The 20,913-nt window shown below is 48.2% G+C and overlaps 7 protein-coding genes across 16 annotated transcripts; 2 read left to right on the top strand and 5 right to left on the bottom strand.

Moving 5' to 3' along the window:
* Positions 1-3,343: 3,343 nt before the first annotated feature.
* FOXG_05501 (uncharacterized protein) lies at positions 3,344-6,374 on the bottom strand. Of its 5 annotated transcripts, XM_018383824.1 has the most exons (5): positions 5,914-6,374; positions 5,625-5,813; positions 4,627-5,508; positions 3,836-4,229; positions 3,344-3,747 (listed from the first exon to the last, which is right to left on the bottom strand). In XM_018383824.1, exons 1-4 carry the CDS (start codon positions 6,289-6,291, stop codon positions 4,116-4,118), a joined length of 1,563 nt encoding a protein of 520 aa, XP_018240825.1. In that variant the 5' UTR covers positions 6,292-6,374; the 3' UTR covers positions 3,344-3,747; positions 3,836-4,115. The 5 variants fall into 5 exon arrangements, with proteins under 5 accessions (XP_018240825.1, XP_018240824.1, XP_018240827.1 ...); XM_018383823.1 differs by having other exon boundaries at positions 3,344-4,229; XM_018383826.1 differs by having other exon boundaries at positions 5,625-6,373.
* Positions 6,375-6,418: 44 nt separating this feature from the next.
* On the top strand, positions 6,419-9,499 carry FOXG_05500 (GTPase). Its single transcript, XM_018383821.1, has 4 exons — positions 6,419-6,856; positions 6,917-6,926; positions 7,029-8,148; positions 8,202-9,499. The coding sequence occupies exons 1-4, from the start codon at positions 6,763-6,765 to the stop codon at positions 8,229-8,231; spliced, it is 1,254 nt and encodes a 417-aa protein (XP_018240822.1). The 5' UTR covers positions 6,419-6,762; the 3' UTR covers positions 8,232-9,499.
* Positions 8,253-11,281, bottom strand: FOXG_05499 (uncharacterized protein). 4 transcript variants are annotated; one of them, XM_018383817.1, is made up of 6 exons: positions 11,049-11,281; positions 10,706-10,889; positions 10,377-10,649; positions 10,204-10,326; positions 9,500-10,144; positions 8,253-9,448 (listed from the first exon to the last, which is right to left on the bottom strand). In XM_018383817.1, the coding sequence occupies exons 2-6, from the start codon at positions 10,796-10,798 to the stop codon at positions 8,603-8,605; spliced, it is 1,980 nt and encodes a 659-aa protein (XP_018240818.1). In that variant the 5' UTR covers positions 10,799-10,889; positions 11,049-11,281; the 3' UTR covers positions 8,253-8,602. The 4 variants fall into 4 exon arrangements, with proteins under 4 accessions (XP_018240818.1, XP_018240820.1, XP_018240819.1 ...); XM_018383819.1 differs by having other exon boundaries at positions 10,204-10,649; XM_018383818.1 differs by having other exon boundaries at positions 8,543-9,448; positions 10,706-11,281.
* Positions 11,282-11,437: 156 nt separating this feature from the next.
* On the bottom strand, positions 11,438-13,721 carry FOXG_05498 (uncharacterized protein). 2 transcript variants are annotated; one of them, XM_018383816.1, is made up of 3 exons: positions 13,034-13,721; positions 12,329-12,978; positions 11,438-12,271 (listed from the first exon to the last, which is right to left on the bottom strand). In XM_018383816.1, exons 2-3 carry the CDS (start codon positions 12,916-12,918, stop codon positions 12,160-12,162), a joined length of 702 nt encoding a protein of 233 aa, XP_018240817.1. In that variant the 5' UTR covers positions 12,919-12,978; positions 13,034-13,721; the 3' UTR covers positions 11,438-12,159. The 2 variants fall into 2 exon arrangements, with proteins under 2 accessions (XP_018240817.1, XP_018240816.1); XM_018383815.1 differs by having other exon boundaries at positions 12,329-13,721.
* FOXG_05497 (mitochondrial import receptor subunit tom-70) lies at positions 13,657-16,752 on the top strand. Of its 2 annotated transcripts, XM_018383814.1 has the most exons (4): positions 13,657-13,861; positions 13,919-14,338; positions 14,469-15,897; positions 15,950-16,696. In XM_018383814.1, exons 2-4 carry the CDS (start codon positions 14,156-14,158, stop codon positions 16,198-16,200), a joined length of 1,863 nt encoding a protein of 620 aa, XP_018240815.1. In that variant the 5' UTR covers positions 13,657-13,861; positions 13,919-14,155; the 3' UTR covers positions 16,201-16,696. The 2 variants fall into 2 exon arrangements, with proteins under 2 accessions (XP_018240815.1, XP_018240814.1); XM_018383813.1 differs by having other exon boundaries at positions 13,659-14,338; positions 15,950-16,752.
* FOXG_05496 (uncharacterized protein) lies at positions 15,643-18,873 on the bottom strand. Its single transcript, XM_018383812.1, has 3 exons — positions 18,201-18,873; positions 17,588-18,124; positions 15,643-17,523 (listed from the first exon to the last, which is right to left on the bottom strand). The coding sequence occupies exons 1-3, from the start codon at positions 18,273-18,275 to the stop codon at positions 17,176-17,178; spliced, it is 960 nt and encodes a 319-aa protein (XP_018240813.1). The 5' UTR covers positions 18,276-18,873; the 3' UTR covers positions 15,643-17,175.
* Positions 18,874-18,891: 18 nt separating this feature from the next.
* On the bottom strand, positions 18,892-20,828 carry FOXG_05495 (uncharacterized protein). Its single transcript, XM_018383811.1, has 2 exons — positions 20,715-20,828; positions 18,892-20,656 (listed from the first exon to the last, which is right to left on the bottom strand). Exons 1-2 carry the CDS (start codon positions 20,718-20,720, stop codon positions 19,766-19,768), a joined length of 897 nt encoding a protein of 298 aa, XP_018240812.1. The 5' UTR covers positions 20,721-20,828; the 3' UTR covers positions 18,892-19,765.
* Positions 20,829-20,913: the final 85 nt, after the last annotated feature.

Raw genomic sequence — 20,913 nt, 5'->3', positions numbered from 1 at the left:
GCTATGCGCTAACGAGTTAAGCTGAGAGGTACATGGAGTACATACAGCCGCAGCGGCCATTTAGCAGCATTTGTGTGTGAGATGCTGTGCTTGGGGGTGTGCGTGAGGACATCCGTTTTAGTGTGGGCGTGTATAAGAAAACGTGGGCCTTGTGCATTGATACTACAAATGAAGAAACATCGATACAACTCAACTCGACTCAGCTCGATTCATTAGCAAGCCTGCTCCTTCTTACATACCAGAAGACTTGAGAGCCAAAAGTCTTAAGAAATCAAGAGACTTTGCCTTTGCTAGAGTTGTCAATGGCCATAAAAAGTTAGGACACAAGGACATGCAACAGAGGAAATATGAAGAATCGGAAAAGCGGACAGATTAATGCTAGGATTCTCAATTTCGAGACTAAAACTTACTACGATTCACAGTGTAGTATCCAATATTGAGTTGCAATATGTTGCATGTGTTTTGTTCTGCAAGCGTCGGCTGTAATCTGAGTCTGACATATGCATTCTCACGCGAGCTCCCCAAACACAGAAACTGCCAGGGCTTCAAGTATCTTGCTAAAAAGAAAAAAGCTTCTTTCATAAGGGCATATGCCTCTGGCTATGTCTCGGCTTCATATATGATCCCAGTTTTCACCTATGCTCTCTTTAGTGGCTATTAACATATCGGCCCTAGCTTTTATCAGCTGCCAATGGATGTACAATCTTCGACCCTGACTTCCTCAGCACTGGGAGGTGAGTATTTTTTTTTTTAAAAAAAAAAATAAAAAAGTGTAAAAAATAAAGCTCTACCAAGAGAAGTACCCAAATGAGACCTGAACATACGAAAGTGAGCACTGGATACGTAGGTCATTCTCAGCTCTAGGTAAGCTTCGCTCAACCAACGGTGACCCTTGACTTGGGGTTAGAAAATGGCACCACTCGCAAAACTCTAGAACACTCCGACATGTTCACAACAGCCCATCGCATCACACCCACCCGGCACTGGCCGCTTCTTATCCAATTGGTTGTAGTTGCTATGGTCTGGGTCCTCTACCCCAGATTAATGGGCATTTCATTGATTCTTTGTCTACGATGAATATGGGGAGAGCATTTTGTGGCATCACTTTATTTTAAATTTAAGTAAATACATTCTATTCATCTCTTCTGATGCCTTTGACCTACAGACTGTGGCTCCGACGGAACATGATCAACTACCTAAGTCACTTCCTGATGTATTGTCATCCCCTTAGATCATGGAGTTTTTCTTCACCTCCTCGCAACCTCCGGTTTCATTTCCTGCCATATTCGAGTAAGGAACCGCATTGTTCCTTCCAATGAGGCTTGATGTTCAACTTCCGTCGTAGCTAAGGCACGCCTGGGTAGTTGGTAACAAAGCCTGTAGTAGTTCTATGATACGCGTGGCTCATAGGCCAATGCTTCTCCTTTGCGATGCCGCCGAGCCATGAGGTTGATATTATTGCTGGCGCATTGCGTCCACTAGCTTGGTTGAGTTGACAATCTTTGAAAATAGGTCCAAGCCAACTGGCTGCTGGCATACGGAGCCGCAGAAGCAGAGCGGCTCCCGTTTCGACTAGTAAGCAGGCACTTAACCACCCCATGCACCCCTATCACGTCTCCGTCTCCAGACATCTCACGAGACAGATCGTGTACAGGGTGATGCCACAACGGCATCTGTTTACCATGATCGTGGATGGACCCTTCAGTTCATCCAAGATCCACGATAACCCCAGATTTGATCGTGAGATGGACTGGTCATGATGCTGTGTGCGCTAGCATTATAAGCCCGGGCATCCCAGCATTTATTTCCCCGGGTACTCTGGGGTAACTGATGTGAACTGGATGAGAGAAATGGCTGGCTATTAAGCCACCTTAGCTCACACGTTTTCTCATAACGCTCCTGACTCAACTGAGAAACACGCACACGCAGATCCAGCTATTCTGACCCGTAACTGTAGACATTAGAACTGTACAACTGCGGCACAGGTAAGAGAACACAGGCAAGGGAGGGAGGCTAACAAATTGAAAGCTCCACAAGGCTGGGACCAACTAACACCAAGAAATTGCGGTATACAGTATACTCACCGCGGTGGAAGCAGGTGAAGAGGAGATAATTGACTGGTTTGCGGGTTCGCTCACGCGAGCTGAGTTGAACCTCATTAGCGGACGCCTTTGCCCACCCCTGACCCGCCCTATTGCCATGCGCCCCGAGCTTCCAGGTGATCTCGAAGCACAACCATCAGCAGGCCACGTCTTTGATTTGCATGTCAAACACTGTCAGCCCTGAAATCGCTCCCCTAGCAGGCTTAGCTTCAAGCCTCCTGCCCTGGGGGAACCGCAAAAGACCCACCTCGGAGCCGCAGTCGTTGACTAGGTACTTAGGTTGTCGCAGATCACTGATCCGCAGCTAACTGTAGCGTACCCTGGTGCTAGTCCTAGCCAAAACGGACCTGTCTTGAACTCGGGCTATGAGACTGACGAGCCTATTGGAAGACAAGCTTCATTTCTCAACAACACCTAACTATCTCGAGCTATGCTTGAATACAATTACGGACGGGGATTTCTAGCTAATGAAAAGTTCTTCTTTGTGATCCTCGATAGGGGTCGATGCCATTAATCTCCAAACCCAAGCACGAATAGACGCCAGCCGTATTGTCTATGGTGTCTTGAGTTGTAGGCATCATGAATCGTACCATCTCTTCGACACACTACAAATATATTATTTTTCAGAAGCTAGGGGAAATTTCTGACTAGAAACTCAAAGATTTCTTACCTACTGAGACGTCGCTCACAACTTGCCATCACCACTTCTATCTCCAGCCCAACTGGTCACATGGATGATGTTTCTTTACGCCAGGGTCAGTGATCTTTTACAGCATACTACGTATCTAGACAAAAAGTTCAACTACCTACTCAACTAAAAATTCGTGACGCAACGCGTCTATGCCCATGATTCCCCTCAGCCCGCCGTTTTTGTAGTCTCTTCGATTCAGCCCACATCTCTCTGGGGCACTGCCAGCTTGCTAACGGGCTGAAACGGACATTCCCGAGTCCCACGTTTGCATTCGCTATGCAGTGGAAAAATAAGGGCCTTCTGTAGTAGTTTGTGCAACTTGTCGAGAGAGTATAGTGCATATGCGATGATGTTGTCAAGAATTTCGGCGACATGGCGTGTCGTTAGCGTGGATAGAGGCGTGTGATTAATACACGACTGTTGTGGCATTATTTTCTCCACGTTTCTCCACGAGAACCGCCCGGGAGGTAGATCATGTTCAACGGGATCTGAACCTGGCGAACATCTGGGGAAACCGAAAGGATGTATGTTCTGTTAAGATAGACAATCTCGATGAACCTTGTTCTCGATCCGCACAATAAAACAGAGTGACGCACTTTTCCTCGACAATCTTGGCGGCGCATGAATTGAACGGCTTTCATGTTGCGTAAGGTACCCAGAACGTTTATGACCCTTCTGCTTCTACGAAGCAAAGCAATGAGAAAGGGTTCTGATTTATCTGACTTCACTGGCTATTCAGGGGTTTATTGTCTTCTCAAAGTATGGCACAACTATTTCTCTGCTAATACGCAAGGCAGCTCTCTTGAACAAAAATATTACAGATGCTTTCTCGAATCCTAGAGATGATCGGCTAGGAAAGTAGCAGGAGGATACCCTTCTCAGTACTGCTCTAATTGATTCATCCCACAATGGACTTTTGGTAACGGAATTTGCCCGAATTTTAGTTGATGCCATCTCGAGGTTTAGTTAGTCCGAAAGTTGAAAGAGGCTACATCGCATTCTACATCACGGAATGAGAATACTTCGGGAGGTGCATACATACTGGTTATCAGAGACTTGCCCATGGTCTAATTACCACATGACTCTTGTAAGAGATAGAGAAATACGATAGGTGAACAGAAAGCTGCGGATTCTCTAAACTGACGCCAATGCTAATGTGATGATTTCGCAATGGCTTCGTCACACAGGGTGCCCATTCATGCTACAGAGAGAAAAGCAAGGATGTACGTGGTGACAAGCAGGTGAAGCAATTGCCGGCTACCCCACAATCCCAGGATGGCAATGCTCAACAATAGCCGACAAGCATAAAAGGTGTGCTTCGGTCAACTGAAATCCTCTTCTTCATTGGTCGCTGATTGAAACGCTTGCCTGTCTTGGGAAACTTCCATCGATCCGAGATATGCTACCACGTGGTCGTCCGCAAAAAGATGGGTCCTCTATACCGTCCCGATGACGCACCTCGTTAGTCGTTTACTCATTTTGGACCGGTACAAGCAGATGTATTGAAAAAGTGTAAAGGAAGCTCGGTGTGTTACCGAGCACCTCCTGCTAGGTTTCGGGACATATGGGCTAGTAAGCCAAGAATGCGGAGAACGTTCCCTGACATTCAAGGATCCAGGGGAGTTTCCGGGGAATCTGGGGAAGTGTTTGGTTCAAGTGCTGCTTGGCCAGGACCGCATGCATGAAACATGGGAATTCGAAAAAATAACATAACTACGTAGATGGCAAGCTGTGGCAAGCCATAGTCTCCTGAACCACTCGGCTTATCGACTTTGCCACTTCATCGGTCATGAATGGATGTGCTGAAATGAAAAGAAATATTGTAGTACATACCTGTTCATCCAAAGCTATGGCAGCGCTCTCAAGCACACTGGCTTCTATTTCTCTAAGCTTTTGAGCCAGTTGGAGGCGGCCATCTCTGACCTGTCCGGCCCGGCGCAATGGCTCAAGTTCATCATGGGAAATCTCGGAAGAGAGCTGCATGAGATGGTTGGTTACGACTTCATGCAAGACCGAAACAGCTCGAAGCCTAAAGATTTGACAGAGGGGGTGGTTCTTGATGAGATCTCCAAAATCATTCGCTCGAGCCGTGGCATCTTCTTCCTGCCAGAAAAGCCTTAGCTCCCGCTCTCCATTTGTTCCTTGAAGGACCCTGAACTCCAGACCATCCTCCTCATTCAGACACATCAAGTAAACGAAAGGACATTGCCAGCTTATTTCCCCGTCTGATCGAGATAGCTTAAGAGTTGGTGACCCTCGAAAAATGTGGAGTTTTGCTTTTCCTAATGGATCATCGGCCAAAGACTCCAGAGGTAGAGTCAGTCCCTCTACAGTAGACTCGCGGTCAATAAACCCATAGCTGAAAATCATTTCTGCGGGTGACTTTTCTCCGTAGGATATAGTCACTTCGTCTCCAATGGAGATTTCCATACCAGGCCGAGAAAGTAAGACAACGTTGTCTTCATCGTCTTCGTCATAGTAAGCGGTTTGGGAGTGCGAGTGGTTGGCCATGTCAAGGACAGGAACCATGGCGTGCCCAGATCTTGGTAGTTCCAGACACCGAGATCTGTACCACGCGTCAACTAATACCCAATCATCAATAGTCACCGCTTCTCTTTCCCAAAAGAACGAGTTCCAAAACGGAAGAGCTGACGATCTTTCGATGAGTTCATCAAACTCCTTGTTCAGAGCTGATAGCTTAGCGTCCAGTGCAGCCTACAGTGCAGTTAGAATCCCTTTGTTCCGTTGCGGGGAAATCTCTTCCAGCGAAGAGCCTGCGGCTCCGCAACCCTCGGGTCTGGTTATGCTCGCGTGTTTGTGGGAACACTTACCTCTAGCGAAGTGCCCTGGAGCAGAGCTCGCTCAAGTTCCGACCACATTGTTGGGACCGGGATATCACGAGGCAGAAACTTCAGGTACTCTGTCCATGGTGTTGGCGCAAGGTCTCTCGGGCTTGAAGTATCTCGGCTGGAGAGAACTAGATGTGCCAAGAGATACATCATAATATCTGCTCGGGTCGACTTTGATGAGGAACAGTTAGCAGTTGTTAGTGCACGCTCCCAGACGGCCTATGGCTATTGTTGTATCAGAGAACAGATGTCTTCTAGTCTAGTGACATACCTGATGCCCTGCAGAGTCCAGAAGTTGACGAAAGTTTTGGTCGACCTTGGAATACTCTTCGATGGAAGCGGTTGAAAGGATCAAATCATGGGGAACCTGTAGTATCTTTCTTAGGTGGTTGTTGGCATGACCATGAGTCTCTACCCTAGCTCTTTCGCCCTTTTCCCCATCTGAATTGCAAACTTGGCCCTCTCTCTCTGGTTTGTCCTCCGCTCCTTCAAGTCCCTGTGTTTCTACACTTGCTGTCAAGTTGTTGGTGGCCACTAAGCCAATTCCCTTTCCATTCGTCTCTTGCAATTTGGCGTTGGTAAATTCCACATCATTCAAGCGTGCCCAGGTGGGGAAAATGTCGATTGATAAGGTTGATTTTGAAGACATGGTCCGAAAAGGTGAGCCCGGGATAAGTTTAGGTTGGAAAAGGCTGTTTGAACAAGAGAATGTCGGTTACTACGCTTGCCACAAGCGTTAGACAAATGGAAAGGTTCAGACATACCCGGGCTATTACCACCGACCACAGAAACTTGACCCACTTCAGCCTCTTTTGGCCGAGAACTAATTTTGCGCCGAGCAGCCTTCATACGATGAAACTGGAGTCACGTACGCTCATTTCCTTCGTATCATATCGACGGTAGAGTCTTTCCGCCCTTTTGAGAACATAAATAAGGATCAATCAGTACATCAGTGTTCTGCCATTATTTTGTCAGAGACAAGTTCCACATCTGTAGATATTGTCTTGGACTCCGACCACGAAAGCAAACCCTGGTCTTGTATATTAGGGCTGAATCTAGCGACTTTGCCCTCAGTCGAGCCTCTATCAAATCCTTGGACTGAGCAAAACGCTTCTTCGTTATGCCTCGCGATCCCCTCATCGGCCTCGTGGGAAAGCCCTCGGCTGGTAAGAGCTCTACGCTCAACAGCTTGACTGATGCTACGTCTAAAGTTGGTTGGTAGAAAGACCCTGGCCAAAGCTCTTGGAACTTGGCGCTGATCGGAAATGAAATAGGCAATTTCCCGTATGCTTCGCCCTTGTCTCATACTACATGTTTTTGTTGCTCTGCATCTCGGAGCCTGTGACCCTGAAAGCTCGTGGTTGTTGCGAGAGCTGACCTCTCTAGGTTCACCACAATTGATCCCCAGCGAGCAATCGGCTATCTTCAGATCGAGTGTGCTTGTGCCCGGTATAACGTATCAGACAGATGCAAACCCAATTATGGAGCTTGCGTTGAGGGCCGTCGTTCTGTACCTATTGAGCTTCTTGACGTCGCTGGTCTCGTCCCCGGTGCTCACGAGGGCCGGGGCTTGGGGAACAAGTTTCTCGATGACTTACGACATGCTGATGCTCTAATTCATGTTGTCGATGCTTCGGGTACTGTCGATGCTGAAGGAAAGGAGACAAGAGGGTATGATCCTTCCGTGGACATTGCTTGGCTACGAAGCGAAATCGTTGCTTGGGTTCTGGGCAATCTCATGCAACGATGGGGATCTATTCGACGAAGGCACCAGGCTATTAAGGCAACTGCTACAGAAACACTGCAAGCACAGTTCTCCGGTTACGGTGCAACATCGACTATTGTGAACCGTGCTCTTGATCGCTGCGGTATCAAGGAGCCCCTGGAGGATTGGTCCAATGAGACCGTAGAGCTGGTCGTCAATGCCTTCATTGATGAGAAGTTTCCTACGGTCATCGCACTCAACAAAATCGATCACCCAGACGCTGATAAAAACATCTCCAAAATCGCCAAGCAGCAAGACCCTAATACCATCGTGTTATGTTCAGCCATCTCAGAAATTTTCTTGCGAAAGATGGCTAAACAGGGCTACATCAAGTATGTCGAAGGCAGCGAATTTATTGACACCAAGGAGGATCTTATAGAGCAAGGCGACCCGACTGGTGGTGGCCTCAAAGATCTCGATGAGAAAAATCGTAATCGAATCGAGAATCTCAAGGACATGGTACTTTACCGCTTTGGATCTACCGGTGTCGTTCAAGTCCTTTCGAAGGCCGCTGAGCTCCTTGGTCTCGTGCCCGTTTTCCCCGTCCGGAATACTTCCACCTTCAGTTCTGGTGCATCAGACTCCAAGTTTGTTTTCCGCGATTGTGTTCTTGTCAAGAAAGGCAGCACGGTTGGTGATGTAGCGCGCAAAGTGATGGGAGATGCACCTATCGCCTTTGTCGAGGGGGCTGGAAATATTCGAGTATCTGAAGACGATTTTGTCGCTGTGGGCAAGAATGATGTATGTCATGATCCTCCATTTTTACAGACTTCATACTAACGGAGCACACGCAGGTTTTGTCATTCAAGGTTGGCAGAGCTTGAACTACAAATATCGCTGGTTGAGATATTCTAGCTATCATTGCTGTCTTCAGAATGCATATTTGTAGGGCAGGCGTTGGGATTGTTGTTCTTAGATCGGGGTATGAAACGTCCGCACAGAAATCCTTGGGCTGATATCGAAAGAGGAAACGATATGCTCGATATAACGCATTCGGAAGAGAAATTGATTGATATCATGTCACATAATTTGTCTTGTGTTATGTGCAATACTGGGGTCTTGAGGGGCCGACAGCCATGAATCGCAAGCCTGCGATGCGAGGTGATTCACCTCCACCTGAAACCCGCGAGTGTATCTCATATGGCAAAGACAAAGTTATATTCTGAATACAATGCCTTAATGGGGGCGAGTGGGACTAATCATCTATCTTCAGCGGCCATTCCCTTGGCCTGTCACCCCAAATAAGCTCTACTCCGTGCATACCCGTCACTTTACGAAGCTTGTCTCCCCATTCCCCATGAATTGTTCTCTGGTAAATCCGTTGTATGTGGGTAACCTTGAGTATCGCTTCGATCATAATGCACAACTCGCGAGCCTCATAATGCGACGAGTTGATTTCAAGAATCTCAAGGTTAGGGAAGCTGGCTAAAAAACTCGGCAAATACATCTCGTCGATGGTCTTGGGGTATGAGCGGAATCTGAATTCTGAAAGTCCGATAGACCTGATAGCCGGCTCTCCGCGCAGCCAGGCATGATCTTGAATGTGTTTGGTACTGCCAGATCCTTCGAGAACACCTTGAGGATCGAGGGGAAAGGCAAGATCGAGAGTGTGGAGCTTATGCGAAGTGAGGGTATCACGAAGCACTTTTTGGAGTTTTAATGGCGGCACCATTGCTCGCCGGAGACGTAATGAGCGGAGATCTGAATACTGACAGTTCTTATCATACCCATCGGTGGCCAACATCTCGGGCTCTCGATTCAGTATCTCGGACAACATGATCAAGCCAAGGGGCCCGTCATCATCAGGTCTCCATCGAAAATCAAAATCAATGTATTGCAGCGTGCGGCCTCCACGTAGCGAAGTTAGTTGCTGGATTGTTTGCGCAGTGTTCTGGTCAGAATCGTTGGGTCCATGTACTGTAACTGCTTTGAGTTCTGGCCAAAATTCATCTAGTTTAGCATCTGCAGGAAGTTCCCCAGAAAGTTGAACGTCTTTCAGATATAGTTGCTGCATGCGTGGCGTCTTTGACGCCAGATGCCACTACACTCAGTCAGTTAGGCGCTCAATTTTTCAGAGGATAGAATCACTCACTGTACGCAGTCTGAAAAGACTTGGCCGTCGAGGCTCTTCAAGCCGCATGTACTGAAGGTTGGGTAAGTGTGGAAAGATGGCCTGGCTTGATGAGTCAATTTGGGGTAAGCCGTCGATGTGCAGAGTTTGCAAGCTCTCATGGGCATGTTGTAAGAGTGATACCATGATGTGGGGCTTCATGATGATTATGTCTTGCAGAATGATATGGTTCAGCTTCTTAAGTATACCCTTTGCTTCCGGTATCGTTAGGTCTTCTTCGGTAGAACCCCTCAATTCAAGATGTTCAAGATTCTTTGACCCTTGTAATAGGGCAACTAATTTGTGCTGAGTGAGTCTGAAGCGAGATATGTCCTCGACGATGATCTGGCGGACGTCATTTCCGGAGAAGGAAATCAATTTTTTGAGTGACTTCACGCCAGGTGGCCGGTCATGGGCAAGTTTCTCTCTGAAGAACAAGGTACGCCACAGTCGTTCATTGCCATGACTAGTAAGGTACTGCCTCCATTCCTTGGAGACACCAGTACATCGGACGAGAGACCCGAAATCGAGGTAGTGGAAGATACGCTGAACAATCTCCTGCGGGTTTCTCAAAGGGTCTTGGCGATAGAATCGTATGTGCAATGGTTGTCTTGCGGCTCGGAGTTTCTACCATCACGTCAGTAAATAAATTCATTCACAGTCGCATTAAACAAACAGCTCCGTACCTGAAACTTGGGCAATTCAGCAAGGCGGTGTTTATTTCCCACTTCGATGCCAGCAGTGTATACTTTCCACGCGAATTCATATTTCTTTTGGAGGCGCGATATTTTGCCTAGTCGTAAATACCCCTGAACAAGTAAGTATATTGCTGAAATGTGTTTGGTGGGGAGGTTCAAACATCTGGAAGCCGTGGTGCAAGTTCTAGTATCCATTCGGCGTCCTTTTGAGCTCTCTCAAGCTCCTTCATCTCTTCAAATGTTGCGGCACGGTAGTCAAGGGCTTGTACGTGTAGCTTATTATCGCATTTGCTAAATGTCTTGCGCACTGTGCAGGCACAGGTATACATGGCCTCGTAGAAGATGGAACCGCCCTCAGAAGCAACCTTTTCGAAGTTTTTGCAGCTACATCGTGGCCGTTTCTCTTGTCGAGTACAAACGCAGAGTTGCATTGCCTTGGTGTGAATAGTCAGTAACTGGGCAGGCAGGCTGTGCACTATTGGCCTCGTACTTTGGTGAATTGCTTGAGAGCGGGTTTGTATTGCTTGGCGCCGTATAGTTGGCGGCCTTCAGCAATAGCTGACTCTTGAGTTCCGGAGGCCATTGCTAGTCGCGCTCAATAGTGTTCTGGTATATGTAGCTGATAGATAGTGATGTTACAGCAGATTGCCTTGTTTCAGCTGTAATAGTATGACCTGGTTCCCTTATTAGCGTTGAAACAAGAGCTTGGGCAACACATTTATATGAGAATCGATTGCTTCCCAAGTGGCGAGATCGAGTCGAAAGACCCCCCAAATAACCGCCTCGACATTTTATCTGCGATTTCGCGATTGGAAACTTTGAGGTTGTCTCACCTGTGCATTTATTCAGTATCGCCAAGTGACCTGTACTTTGTGTATCCCAAAACGACAACTGATGCAGCAAAGGTCAACCGTGCTCAGCATAAACGTCTCTATTGCTGTAACTTCAGATTATATTGATACCTCAGTCGAAGATAAGTTATATCCGTTACTCTGGCGTCGTTTCCCTTGGCTGCGTGGAGGGGTAGGTGAATGTATAGGTTGTTAAAACTTTCCCTGCACGACGTGTTTTCCTCAAGTTTCACTTTAACTTTGAGCTACCCTATACCACAATTATGCTTTATGTCTGGCTTTTTAAGAGGTTCAACAGCTAAACTACTCTACCTTACATAGAACAATAAGCAATCAGGTTGCCCCAAACCGGACGAATATAACTTAATAGTAGCATCTTGATTGAAAGAAAGAATAGCAGTAATCTCATTACCACCTAATGTAGTTAACCTTACTCGTGTTTGGTGCCACTCAACCTGTACCGTTTTCCCCAACCTTTTTGTGCCACAACATATGGACATAACCAGCCCTCTGTTGGTAATAATACAACAAGTCTAGATGAAGTGCAATGGCCAATATTGGTCGCAGGAGAATCGGAATTTCTTGCCTGTTTCAGGAACCGACAGCTAGCTGCGTTGTCCTGTTATCCTTCCACACTCCATAAATTCCCCCAGTCAGGTGAAAACGGCATATAATCTACACCAGCAGTGCATGCAAATAGAAGAACTCGAGGCCACCGATAGGTCAAACAAAAATGATAGTGGCCCCATTTGTGAGAGAAGATGATAATATTGATGAAATAAAGGTCGAGTATATGCTTGATGCTTCCGTAGTATGCAACACGCTTGGTTTAGTTATCATTCAGAGTTGACCACAAAGAGCTGTAAATCTTGAAGATCAACAAGACATATCTGGAGTGCATAAAATGCAAAGGTACACCAATGATAGCTTGCCCCAACTGTCTGCGGCTTAAGTAGCATTGCAACACAATGTTGACAACTAACGGTCAAAACTGTATCCATACCCAACTTGCCACCGGATGAGCGTATACGAAGCCGTGCTGCCATGGTGGCTATCAACGGGGATCCCGTGATGTTGACCCGACCCTCTCTAATCAAAGGAGCCGAATAGTTGCCGGAATGAATCCTCTGACACCGTTGCTAATCCAACATTCTTCGCCGTGGATCAAAGATTTGGAGTCGATAACTTGCTCAGAGGCGAGTCCTCTGGTCGTAAATCAGCATTGAGACCCTTATTGGTCATTGACTGACAGGGAGTCATACCGTTCTAATGCCCAACGTCTCGAGGTTCCATCTTGGCCGCCATTCCCTTCCTCCCAGCTGAACTGGGCTGCAACGGGTGGTGTAACCCAATGGCCGGCCCTCCAGAAATAAGGCGTAGTAAACGTCCCTTCCATCACAGAACCGTCGTCTTGGTTTACGACCAAGACCTCTACGGGATCTGCATAACTAATGCCAGCACGCTGTCGGGCTGCGTCGTACATGGCCCTCTTTGTAGTTTTAAAATGAGTATACTCGGACCTCGTCGTTGAAACCTGATCCAAGAGAACAGTATAGGCAGAACCCTTCTGTGGTTCGCTTTCCAGCGAAGGACGAAAAGGGTCTGGAAGCCGAGCTGGTAAGAGGTTCTGTATGGGAACCTCGGGTGTGCTGGAGTGCTCGATTCTGATGTCGCCTTGACGAGACACGACTATTCTAAGTTTCAAAGGTGTTGGATGAGATGGTCCTACACAGTTTGCAATGAGTTGAGCCAGATATGACAGTCCATCGTCACCGGATAGTTGATCTGCTGCGGACTGCCACCCCCAATGTGTCGCTGCCTTGAAGAGCCGATCGCGGTGAAAGTCAAGCATGTACAGAGGAGAGTTGTTCTCAAAGTTCCAGCCCTCACCACCACATCCCCGACTTTTTAGCTGTGCAAGTTTAGCGTCGTACCTCATAGAGGTGAAAATGGAGAAGTCGTCAGACATTTTTCTCAGTGCATGTTTTGGAGTTAGTTGGATATGACACTCAAGTTTTGAAAGGAAGTTGTCCTGAGTTGCATGGCTGAAGTTGTAACATTAAACCTAGAGGTGAAGAAGTAGGGCAGAATTAGTAATATGGAATTCGTATTGAACTAAAATAGCACACCAGAGCAAGTGAGGTTTCTGGTGACTATCAACATCTTCCCATCTCCATGGATGAGATGTCGAAATGATTGCCTTTAGATGCAGAAGCCGCTCTCTGAGCTGGGGAATTGGGTACAAGGCTTTGTCAATGTACCAGAGCCAATCATGATATGGATGCTGCATATACCAAATTTTGGCAAGGGACTGTTTTGACAAGACTTGTATTCAAGAGCCAAGCATTATGTATTCATGCCTAAGCATGCATGTGTACACTTCTCCTCCATATTTTCTATCGTGAAAGGACTTTCTAGATCGATCTCATGTAGGAGAGTGCCGAATCATGAAAGAATCCCCGCAACATGTCACCTCATAATTCGGAGGAATCGGCAGACCGCCAACCATCAAAATCAGGACAGGGATCGTGGGGAGAACAGAACGATTGGGTCAGTCTGTTGACCGCCAGGGATTATAAACCACGTCCGACTTCTATACCATGAATCTCAAGTTACCTAAGTACTCAGGTAGTTTGTAGTTCACGCCAAAGAAAGATAAGCTAAGAAGTGCCCAGCTGAGTCTATAGCTATAGTACCTACTTGTCTGTTGAGACCAGCCCGCCGTCTGAGTGCCTCAGGCATAAGTCCAGAAGGACGTCACCAAACACATAGCGTCACTGTCAAACCTCACTCAGGTCTGGGCATCCATATCCAAATTCACTAAAGTTGGTGCTGATCGGAAAAACTTTCAGTGGACCCGGCCCGCGAACCTCCACTGTTCGCGCCAAATTTCAAACAGAGCCGTCAGCTTTTTCTGCGCGTGCCCAGCCCGCCGAAGCTACCAACTGTGATCTGGTTCTGTGATACTGCTCCGGTCTGCGCCCATACATCATCGGCTTCCCGACTCCCTTCAATCCCGCATCGACGGCTTCACTTCCATTCTCGCCCCCTGCTACGCCGATCCCCTTCAATAACCCACAGACTTCACAATGTCGGGTCCAATTCCGTCAATGGCTCCAGGCCAGCCAACCTACGTACCTGTCGACTCTTCCTCTGGCCTCTGGGAGCGGTTAACACATTGGGCCTCTGAGAACAAGACTGTCGTCTACACCATTGCAGGTGTTGGTATTGCTGTGACAGGTGCCGGTGTTATTTACTACCTCAATGATAACGTATGTGCCATTGCCACCGTCTCCATTTTGATGATGTCGGATATTTTTGCGGGCAGCTTGCGGCTCTGTATCGGATATCACAGCACTAATAATGAACAAACCTTGACTAACTTCCAATTCGAAACTGCAGAGCGGCAAAGACACAACACCAAAGTTGAGCAAGAAGGAGAGGAGAAAGCGAAAAGAAGCCGACCGCAAAGCTGATAAAGAAGCGCCCTCAAGTGGCCCCTCTCAACCCAAGCCTGCTTCTGCCGAGAGCGAGCCCGAGCTGCCCGAGGTCGATGAAGAAACTGTCTCTGGCCTCACCCAAGAACAGCGTGAAGAGTATGCCGCCAAGCTGAAACAGGCTGGTAACAAGGCCTACGGCGATAAGTCATACAACAAGGCTATCGACCTCTACTCTAAAGCCATTCTCTGCAAGGCCGACCCTGTCTTCTACTCCAACCGGGCAGCCTGCCACAGCGCTATGAGCGAATGGGACCAGGTTATCGAGGACACCACTGCCGCTATCAACATGGATCCTGAGTACGTAAAGGCCATCAACCGCCGTGCTACTGCCTACGAGCACCAGAAGAAGTACTCCGAGGCCCTCCTCGATTTCACTGCCTCATGTATCATTGACAACTTCAAGAGCGAGTCTACGGCCCAGGCTGTCGAGAGACTTCTCAAGACTTTCGCTGAGCAAAAGGCTAAGGAGATGATGGCTTCCCGACCACCTAAGCTGCCCAGCCCCATCTTTGTCGGCAACTACCTTCAAAGCTTCCGCCCTAAGCCTCGCCCCGAAGGCCTTGAGGACTCGGAAGAATTGGACCCTGATACTGGTAAGGGGCAAGTGCAGATTGGGCTCCAAGCTTTAGAGAAGAAGACTGGCGATGGCTATGAAGAGGCTCGCCAGGCTTTCGAGAAGGCTCTAGAGCTCGGCGATCTGGGTGAGCACGAAGCGCTTGCTTATAACATGAGGGGAACATTCCGGACCTTGCTAGGCAATCATGCCGAAGCAACACAGGATTTCGACAAGAGCATCGAGCTCGACCCCTCTATGACACAGAGCTATATCAAGCGTGCCAGCATCAGCCTGGAGCTGGGTGAGCCTGACAAGGCCGAGGCTGAGTTTGCCAAGGCTCTCGAGCAGGATAAGAACGACCCTGATGTCTACTACCACCGCGCTCAGGCCCATTTCATTAAAGGAGACCTCGCCGATGCCCAGAAGGATTACCAGAAGTCGATCGACCTTGACAAGGACTTTATCTTCTCCCATATCCAACTTGGTGTCACCCAGTACAAGATGGGCTCAATCGCTTCGTCCATGGCTACTTTCCGACGATGCATTAAGAACTTCCCTAAGGTACCTGATGTCTACAACTACTATGGAGAATTGCTCCTCGACCAGGGCAACTTCTCTGAAGCTGTCGAGAAGTTCGACACAGCCATGGAGATGGAAAAGCAGACCAAGCCCATGTCAATGAACGTCCTGCCCTTGATTAACAAAGCTCTGGCCCTGTTCCAGTGGAAGCAAGACTTTAAGGAAGCCGAGGCTCTTTGCCAGAAGGCCCTTATTAGTAAGTATTCTCCTACACAATGCAGCCAAATATTATCCTAACAATAACCTAGTCGACCCGGAGTGCGATATCGCCGTCGCTACCATGGCTCAGCTCCTCCTTCAACAGAACAACGTTCCTGCTGCACTTAAGTATTTCGAGCGCGCGGCCGAGCTCGCTCGAACCGAGGGTGAGATTGTCAACGCCTTGTCATATGCTGAGGCAACCAGAACACAAGTTCAAGTCACAGAGAAGTACCCAAAGTTGGCAGCCAAGTTGGCAGGTGGCGCTGGACCCGGTGGCCTTCGTATGGGTCCCCAATAAATGTTGTACGAGAAATAAACACCAATCAATGACTGGCCAAGGCGTGTAAAGTGTACGAATTAGGAGCAGACGAGAAAAAGGATGGCGTTGATTTAGGATGGGATGCGGGACATAACCACACTCTGTCCACCGAGGGAGCTTACCCAGCTGCTTCCTCACCAGCAAGTGAGGTCCAATGCTCTGCAGTTGGGAACTATAATGCACACAACTGAACCCAACTGTACCTGTATATAATAAGTGCTTCTCTTGTGTTTTTCTTAAGCATATCGGGAATTTTCGAGGATGGACGCAGGGCAGGTACTCAGCAGGCTTGGACATCGTTGGTGCATTGGAGGAAGAAAATGAGTCGTATTTCTTTCGTCAAGCCCTGTCCGATGACTTACTTTGTGAACCTGGTACTCAAAATCACTATGTAGACCGATATGATTGAACAAGCCTAAGAAGGCATGACATTAATACCATGGAATCTCTACTCCAATAGCCTCAAGCACTCCAGGACGTTTTCTGGATTGTGTTCCAACGTACATACATACAATAATGGCGATACTCCTCATCTGTCTGCCTCTCCTCTCGTAATTGGAGACGGACCAGTAATCGTACAAGAGAAGCAAAAGGGATGAAACGCCAGCAGACAAAAACAAAGCAAAAATACCATCTGAGAATAAAAGCTCACATGAATCCGGATTTCTCATTAATAATAGTCAGGTTTATGAGGTGAGCTCCATCCTCTCCTCCCTGGCCCCAACAACAAGGTCCCTAGCGCTTCAGCGCTAAAGGGAAGAAGAATGATTAAATACAGGAGGCGGTATACGGATTAAAGACGTGTCGTATCCTCTGGTCTTGCGGGTAAAAACGGAAGAATGGGAACTTAAATGCGTCGTCGAGATATCTATGAAGGGAAAACGAGGAACAAAAACAAGCAGAGCATCAACATCATAACAGCGGCAATGGAGTCTGAGATGATCAGCCAGTCGTCTACTTGTTGTTGTTGGCCACAGAAACACCGACACCGACGCCCACAGCAATAGCGATGACGATGAGCAGGACGACGAGGGCACACCACCACTTGAGCTTGCGGCGGTTGGCGGCGTGCTTCTTAGCCACCTCGACTTGCTCGTTGCCCTTCTCCATGTGATCGACGGTGTTGATCGCATTGGTTTCAGCGGCCTGGATAACCGGCTCTTGCTGCTCGACAATGGTGGCGAGCTCCTGGTAGAGGATGGCAAGCTCGGAAAGAGTCTGCTCAATGCGCTGAAGTTCACTGTGACGGGCGCGAACATTACCGAGTACGGAGCTGGCGTGGCCGGTACGATTTGTTCGTAACTGGGTTTCTCATTAGCCATGCTGCCCGAGAAGGTAGCTGGTTGCCGCTGGGGGGATTACTTACAGCAGTCTGGAACACACCCTCGTTGCCCCAGTCGGCGCTGGCGGCTTCTTGAACCTCTTGCTCGGAAGCATCGGGGTTGACGATACGGTACTGACGGGCAATCTGATCGCGATAGCGCTGCTGGTAATCCCGCTCGATGCTCTGGTATTTGTCGAGCTCTGACTTAAAGAAGGTCTTGAGGGACTGCAGCTGGGTGTTCTTTGTGGTACGGGAGCTGTCATTGGTCTTTGCAAGATCGCGCTCGAGTCCCTTGATGCCGTCCTTGATAGCGGTGTTTCGGATCTGGGTCTGAGAAACATACTGCTCGAGGTCATGGTTGGCGGACCCATCGGTACTGCTGAGGGTGCGTTGGTGGAGCTGGCCGATGTAGTCGACGTCGTTGGTCAGACCCTTGATCTCATCGCGGAGTTTCTGCACGCGGTTCAGGAATTCTTGCTGAGAAAGACTTGAGCTAGTAGCTGTAGCCTGTTGCGAATAATCCTGCATTTCATATTGGTCATTACCATGGGCTGGCGCGTCTTGCGCATAAGGATTGGCCTGCAAATCGGAGAATTCGGGTCAGCAAGATTGTGGTCAGTTCACGAGGGACAGGGGATAACAAGACTGCGCGTACCTGGCCATAGCCATAGGAGTTATCCTGAGCTGAGCCCTGCTGGTAAGGGTTCTGATTGTACTGATCGTAGGACATGGTGATCAATTATACTCGAACAAGGAAGCAATGTCGGGGGATGGATGGTGATGATGAGAGGAGCAAAAGCACTAATAAAAGGCTGGTGCTGGTGGTGAGAAATGATGAGATGAAGCTACCCGACCGAGCTTTAGTTTGTCTTGGCTTTAAGATCAACGTGGATTGGACAATATGGGCCGGGGCCGAGCGCCAGAACTTCGTGGCGCCTGTGGACTTTTGCGTTTTTGGTGGATTTTGAGCACGGGTCCTTCAGTGAACGGGTACGAACGTGACGTAGGTGCCCCGGCAGGTTTTGGGTCTGAAAAAGCTTGATCTTTTTGGTTGAACAGGTTCGAGAGAAATGAGTAAACAAAAACACCCTCGCTTATTGAGATCGCCAACTTGGTTAATGCTGATGTGGCAACTAGACGTTAATATCTGACAGAATGAATCATCCAAGTTCAGGTTTCAATTGCTGACCGAGAGGGAATTCATTCGGCTTATGTATGAAGGTCCTAAAACTGAACCCCGGCAGTATCGGATCTACCTAGAATCGTTAGATGCCTGCGTACGCAAGTGGCGGGTGTTCATTCGAACCAAACACGGAAAAGAAACAATGGGTAAGTTTCCAGAAATACACAGACCTAGCTCAAGGGTCTCTCGTCTTGTCGGTGATCCTCTCTCCGCCATCCAGCGATTACTACTCGTCAACCATTGAGGCTATGGCTACAAACTGCGAATGCGAATCCCCATCTGCCCACTGAGGCTGAGCATTGATGTCCGCCGGACCTAAAAATCGGTGGACAGGACTATAATGAACCAGGCCACACAACACATTGATGAAGCATTACCAAGCAATTTTATACATTTTACAACTCACAAGGGAAGATTAATGTTATGGAAAATTATTAGTGTTCTGTCCTGAATCTTTCCCCATTCCCCCCATGGTCAAGAAATGGTGGCTGAGCCGTTGAAGGTTCCATTGACAGCGCCAAGGCACTGGTTTGATTCTAGATTGTTTCGATGGTGGATAGCAACATGACTCCAATTGAAACTGCTGCGGTATAATAAACAGAACTGGTTCGTTTCAAGGGGATTTCGCCTCCGCAGGACTCAGCTTGAGACTCGCATCTTCCTGGAGTCTTTTTCGTCACCTTTCTCGCCTCAGTGCTGATGCTGGTCACCACAAACCAATAAACATCTTCCACTGTTGGTAGTCGAAGTCAGTTCTCCCAACACTATAGTCGCCATCTTCTCAGGGCCACCACCTCATAATTTTGCACCGTAAAACTCCGAAACGCCAATTTCTTATTCCAGTTTTTATGCGATCATGTGTCGTCCCTGCTCACGATATGTTTCAACTCAATAAGCTACCCAGATCATATGATGAACCGTAATGCAGAGGCTGCCTAGCCATGCGATTCGGAGCGGTTTCATTTCGATCGGGCAGGAGGTGACCATGGCACGGCATCTCCAAGAGGATCAATGCTTATGGGAAATGTGTGATATTCTCACAAATAGTTCTTCTTCTTGGCGGTTCGTGTGTATTGCGTGAGGTGCCATTCGACGTCGCCATCCTTGTTGTCAAGGGTGCCGCTTCGAATCTCGAATACCCTCATTGTCATCCGTGGCCCGACTTCAGCCAGCTCAACGCTGTCGTATCCTGTTCGCACGAAAACATGATGCCTGACTTCAATGCTGTCCTCGATGTTCTTGAATGTGACGACTCGGTTGCCGACCTTGTTTTTGCTCGTGATGGCTTCCCTGGGAGGAAAGACATGTTTCAATACTTTCACTACACGCTCACCCAAGCGACTTGTAAAGCCATCGAAGATGAGGTGAGGATACGACTCGCTCACTGTTCCTCGTACGCTTCCAGGAATATCGTGGCGTAAAACGACGTTGTGAAGAGAGAATGAGACAGTTGGACCGTGCGGAAAATGCGACAGTGTCAAAGCAGTTGGGGTGCCTCGATGTTCGTGAAGAAGGACGACGTCGGAGAGGCCAGCTGACTGAGCGGAGCGTACTAGATCGGGCAGGATGAGGTTTCCGCGATTGAGGCGCACGGCAGTGGGAAGAAGAAGTCTGATCTCCTTGGCGAAGGCTGATAGCCTAGCCGAGGGATCTCGTGAAGTCGTCACAAGAACGCGAGGATCGACAATGCCTGAAAGCTGAGCATACTCATCGTCCAGGTCGAGCTGCTCGTTGGTGGTGAGATCAGGTCGCGATTCGTCATACTGGTAGTCTTTGCGAAGTGACTTGTCGTTGGCAATTGAAGGATCCAGAGGCTTGCCAGAAGCCAAAGAAGATCTCAATTTGGCTCGTTTCTCGCTGATCTCAGCGTCCCTCAGAAGAAGAGCACGTCGATAGAGGTAATCGCGCCTTTGGCGCGCTTGTTTGCGCTATACCAATAAAATTAATATTCATGGAAAGAACATAGAAACTCCTATTAGAACTTACAATCATTGTTGTGGCGTCTGCCCGCTTTCACAATGTGATGCTTGAGCTTTTGCAACATGTATAAAATTTCTAGATTAGATAGGTACGCTACCACCCAAGAAGTCAGCAGCAAGAAAAAGTTCCTTATCGAGGCGGACATGATAACGAAAACCGCCTATCACGTGGGCGCAAAATGTCCCACCAACTGCACTTAGCAAAG

Source organism: Fusarium oxysporum, chromosome 7 (assembly GCF_000149955.1).
Source record: "Fusarium oxysporum f. sp. lycopersici 4287 chromosome 7, whole genome shotgun sequence".
In the NCBI taxonomy this organism is placed as follows: domain Eukaryota; kingdom Fungi; phylum Ascomycota; class Sordariomycetes; order Hypocreales; family Nectriaceae; genus Fusarium; species Fusarium oxysporum.
This window is presented reverse-complemented; position numbering and strand designations above follow the sequence as displayed.

Bases quoted from the DNA above. Each gene is read 5' to 3' on its own strand.
- FOXG_05501 (XM_018383822.1), bottom strand. From the start codon at position 6,291: ATGTCTTCAAAATCAACCTTATCAATCGACATTTTCCCCACCTGGGCA. The intron at 5,814-5,913 runs GTATGTCACTAG...TCCTCATCAAAG, and splicing joins TGGACTCTGCAGGGCATCAG to TCGACCCGAGCAGATATTAT. The intron at 5,509-5,624 runs GTAAGTGTTCCC...ACTGCACTGTAG, and splicing joins TCCAGGGCACTTCGCTAGAG to GCTGCACTGGACGCTAAGCT.
- FOXG_05500 (XM_018383821.1), top strand. From the start codon at position 6,763: ATGCCTCGCGATCCCCTCATCGGCCTCGTGGGAAAGCCCTCGGCTGGT. The intron at 8,149-8,201 runs GTATGTCATGAT...GAGCACACGCAG, and splicing joins TCGCTGTGGGCAAGAATGAT to GTTTTGTCATTCAAGGTTGG.
- FOXG_05499 (XM_018383817.1), bottom strand. From the start codon at position 10,798: ATGGCCTCCGGAACTCAAGAGTCAGCTATTGCTGAAGGCCGCCAACTA. The intron at 10,650-10,705 runs GTACGAGGCCAA...ATTCACACCAAG, and splicing joins CTCTCAAGCAATTCACCAAA to GCAATGCAACTCTGCGTTTG. The intron at 10,327-10,376 runs GTTTGAACCTCC...TTACTTGTTCAG, and splicing joins TTGCACCACGGCTTCCAGAT to GGGTATTTACGACTAGGCAA.
- FOXG_05498 (XM_018383815.1), bottom strand. From the start codon at position 13,035: ATGTCTGACGACTTCTCCATTTTCACCTCTATGAGGTACGACGCTAAA. The intron at 12,272-12,328 runs GTATGACTCCCT...ATTTACGACCAG, and splicing joins AGACGTTGGGCATTAGAACG to AGGACTCGCCTCTGAGCAAG.
- FOXG_05497 (XM_018383813.1), top strand. From the start codon at position 14,156: ATGTCGGGTCCAATTCCGTCAATGGCTCCAGGCCAGCCAACCTACGTA. The intron at 14,339-14,468 runs GTATGTGCCATT...TCGAAACTGCAG, and splicing joins TTTACTACCTCAATGATAAC to AGCGGCAAAGACACAACACC. The intron at 15,898-15,949 runs GTAAGTATTCTC...ACAATAACCTAG, and splicing joins TTGCCAGAAGGCCCTTATTA to TCGACCCGGAGTGCGATATC.
- FOXG_05496 (XM_018383812.1), bottom strand. From the start codon at position 18,275: ATGTCCTACGATCAGTACAATCAGAACCCTTACCAGCAGGGCTCAGCT. The intron at 18,125-18,200 runs GTACGCGCAGTC...TCCGATTTGCAG, and splicing joins ACTCCTATGGCTATGGCCAG to GCCAATCCTTATGCGCAAGA. The intron at 17,524-17,587 runs GTAAGTAATCCC...TGAGAAACCCAG, and splicing joins AGGGTGTGTTCCAGACTGCT to TTACGAACAAATCGTACCGG.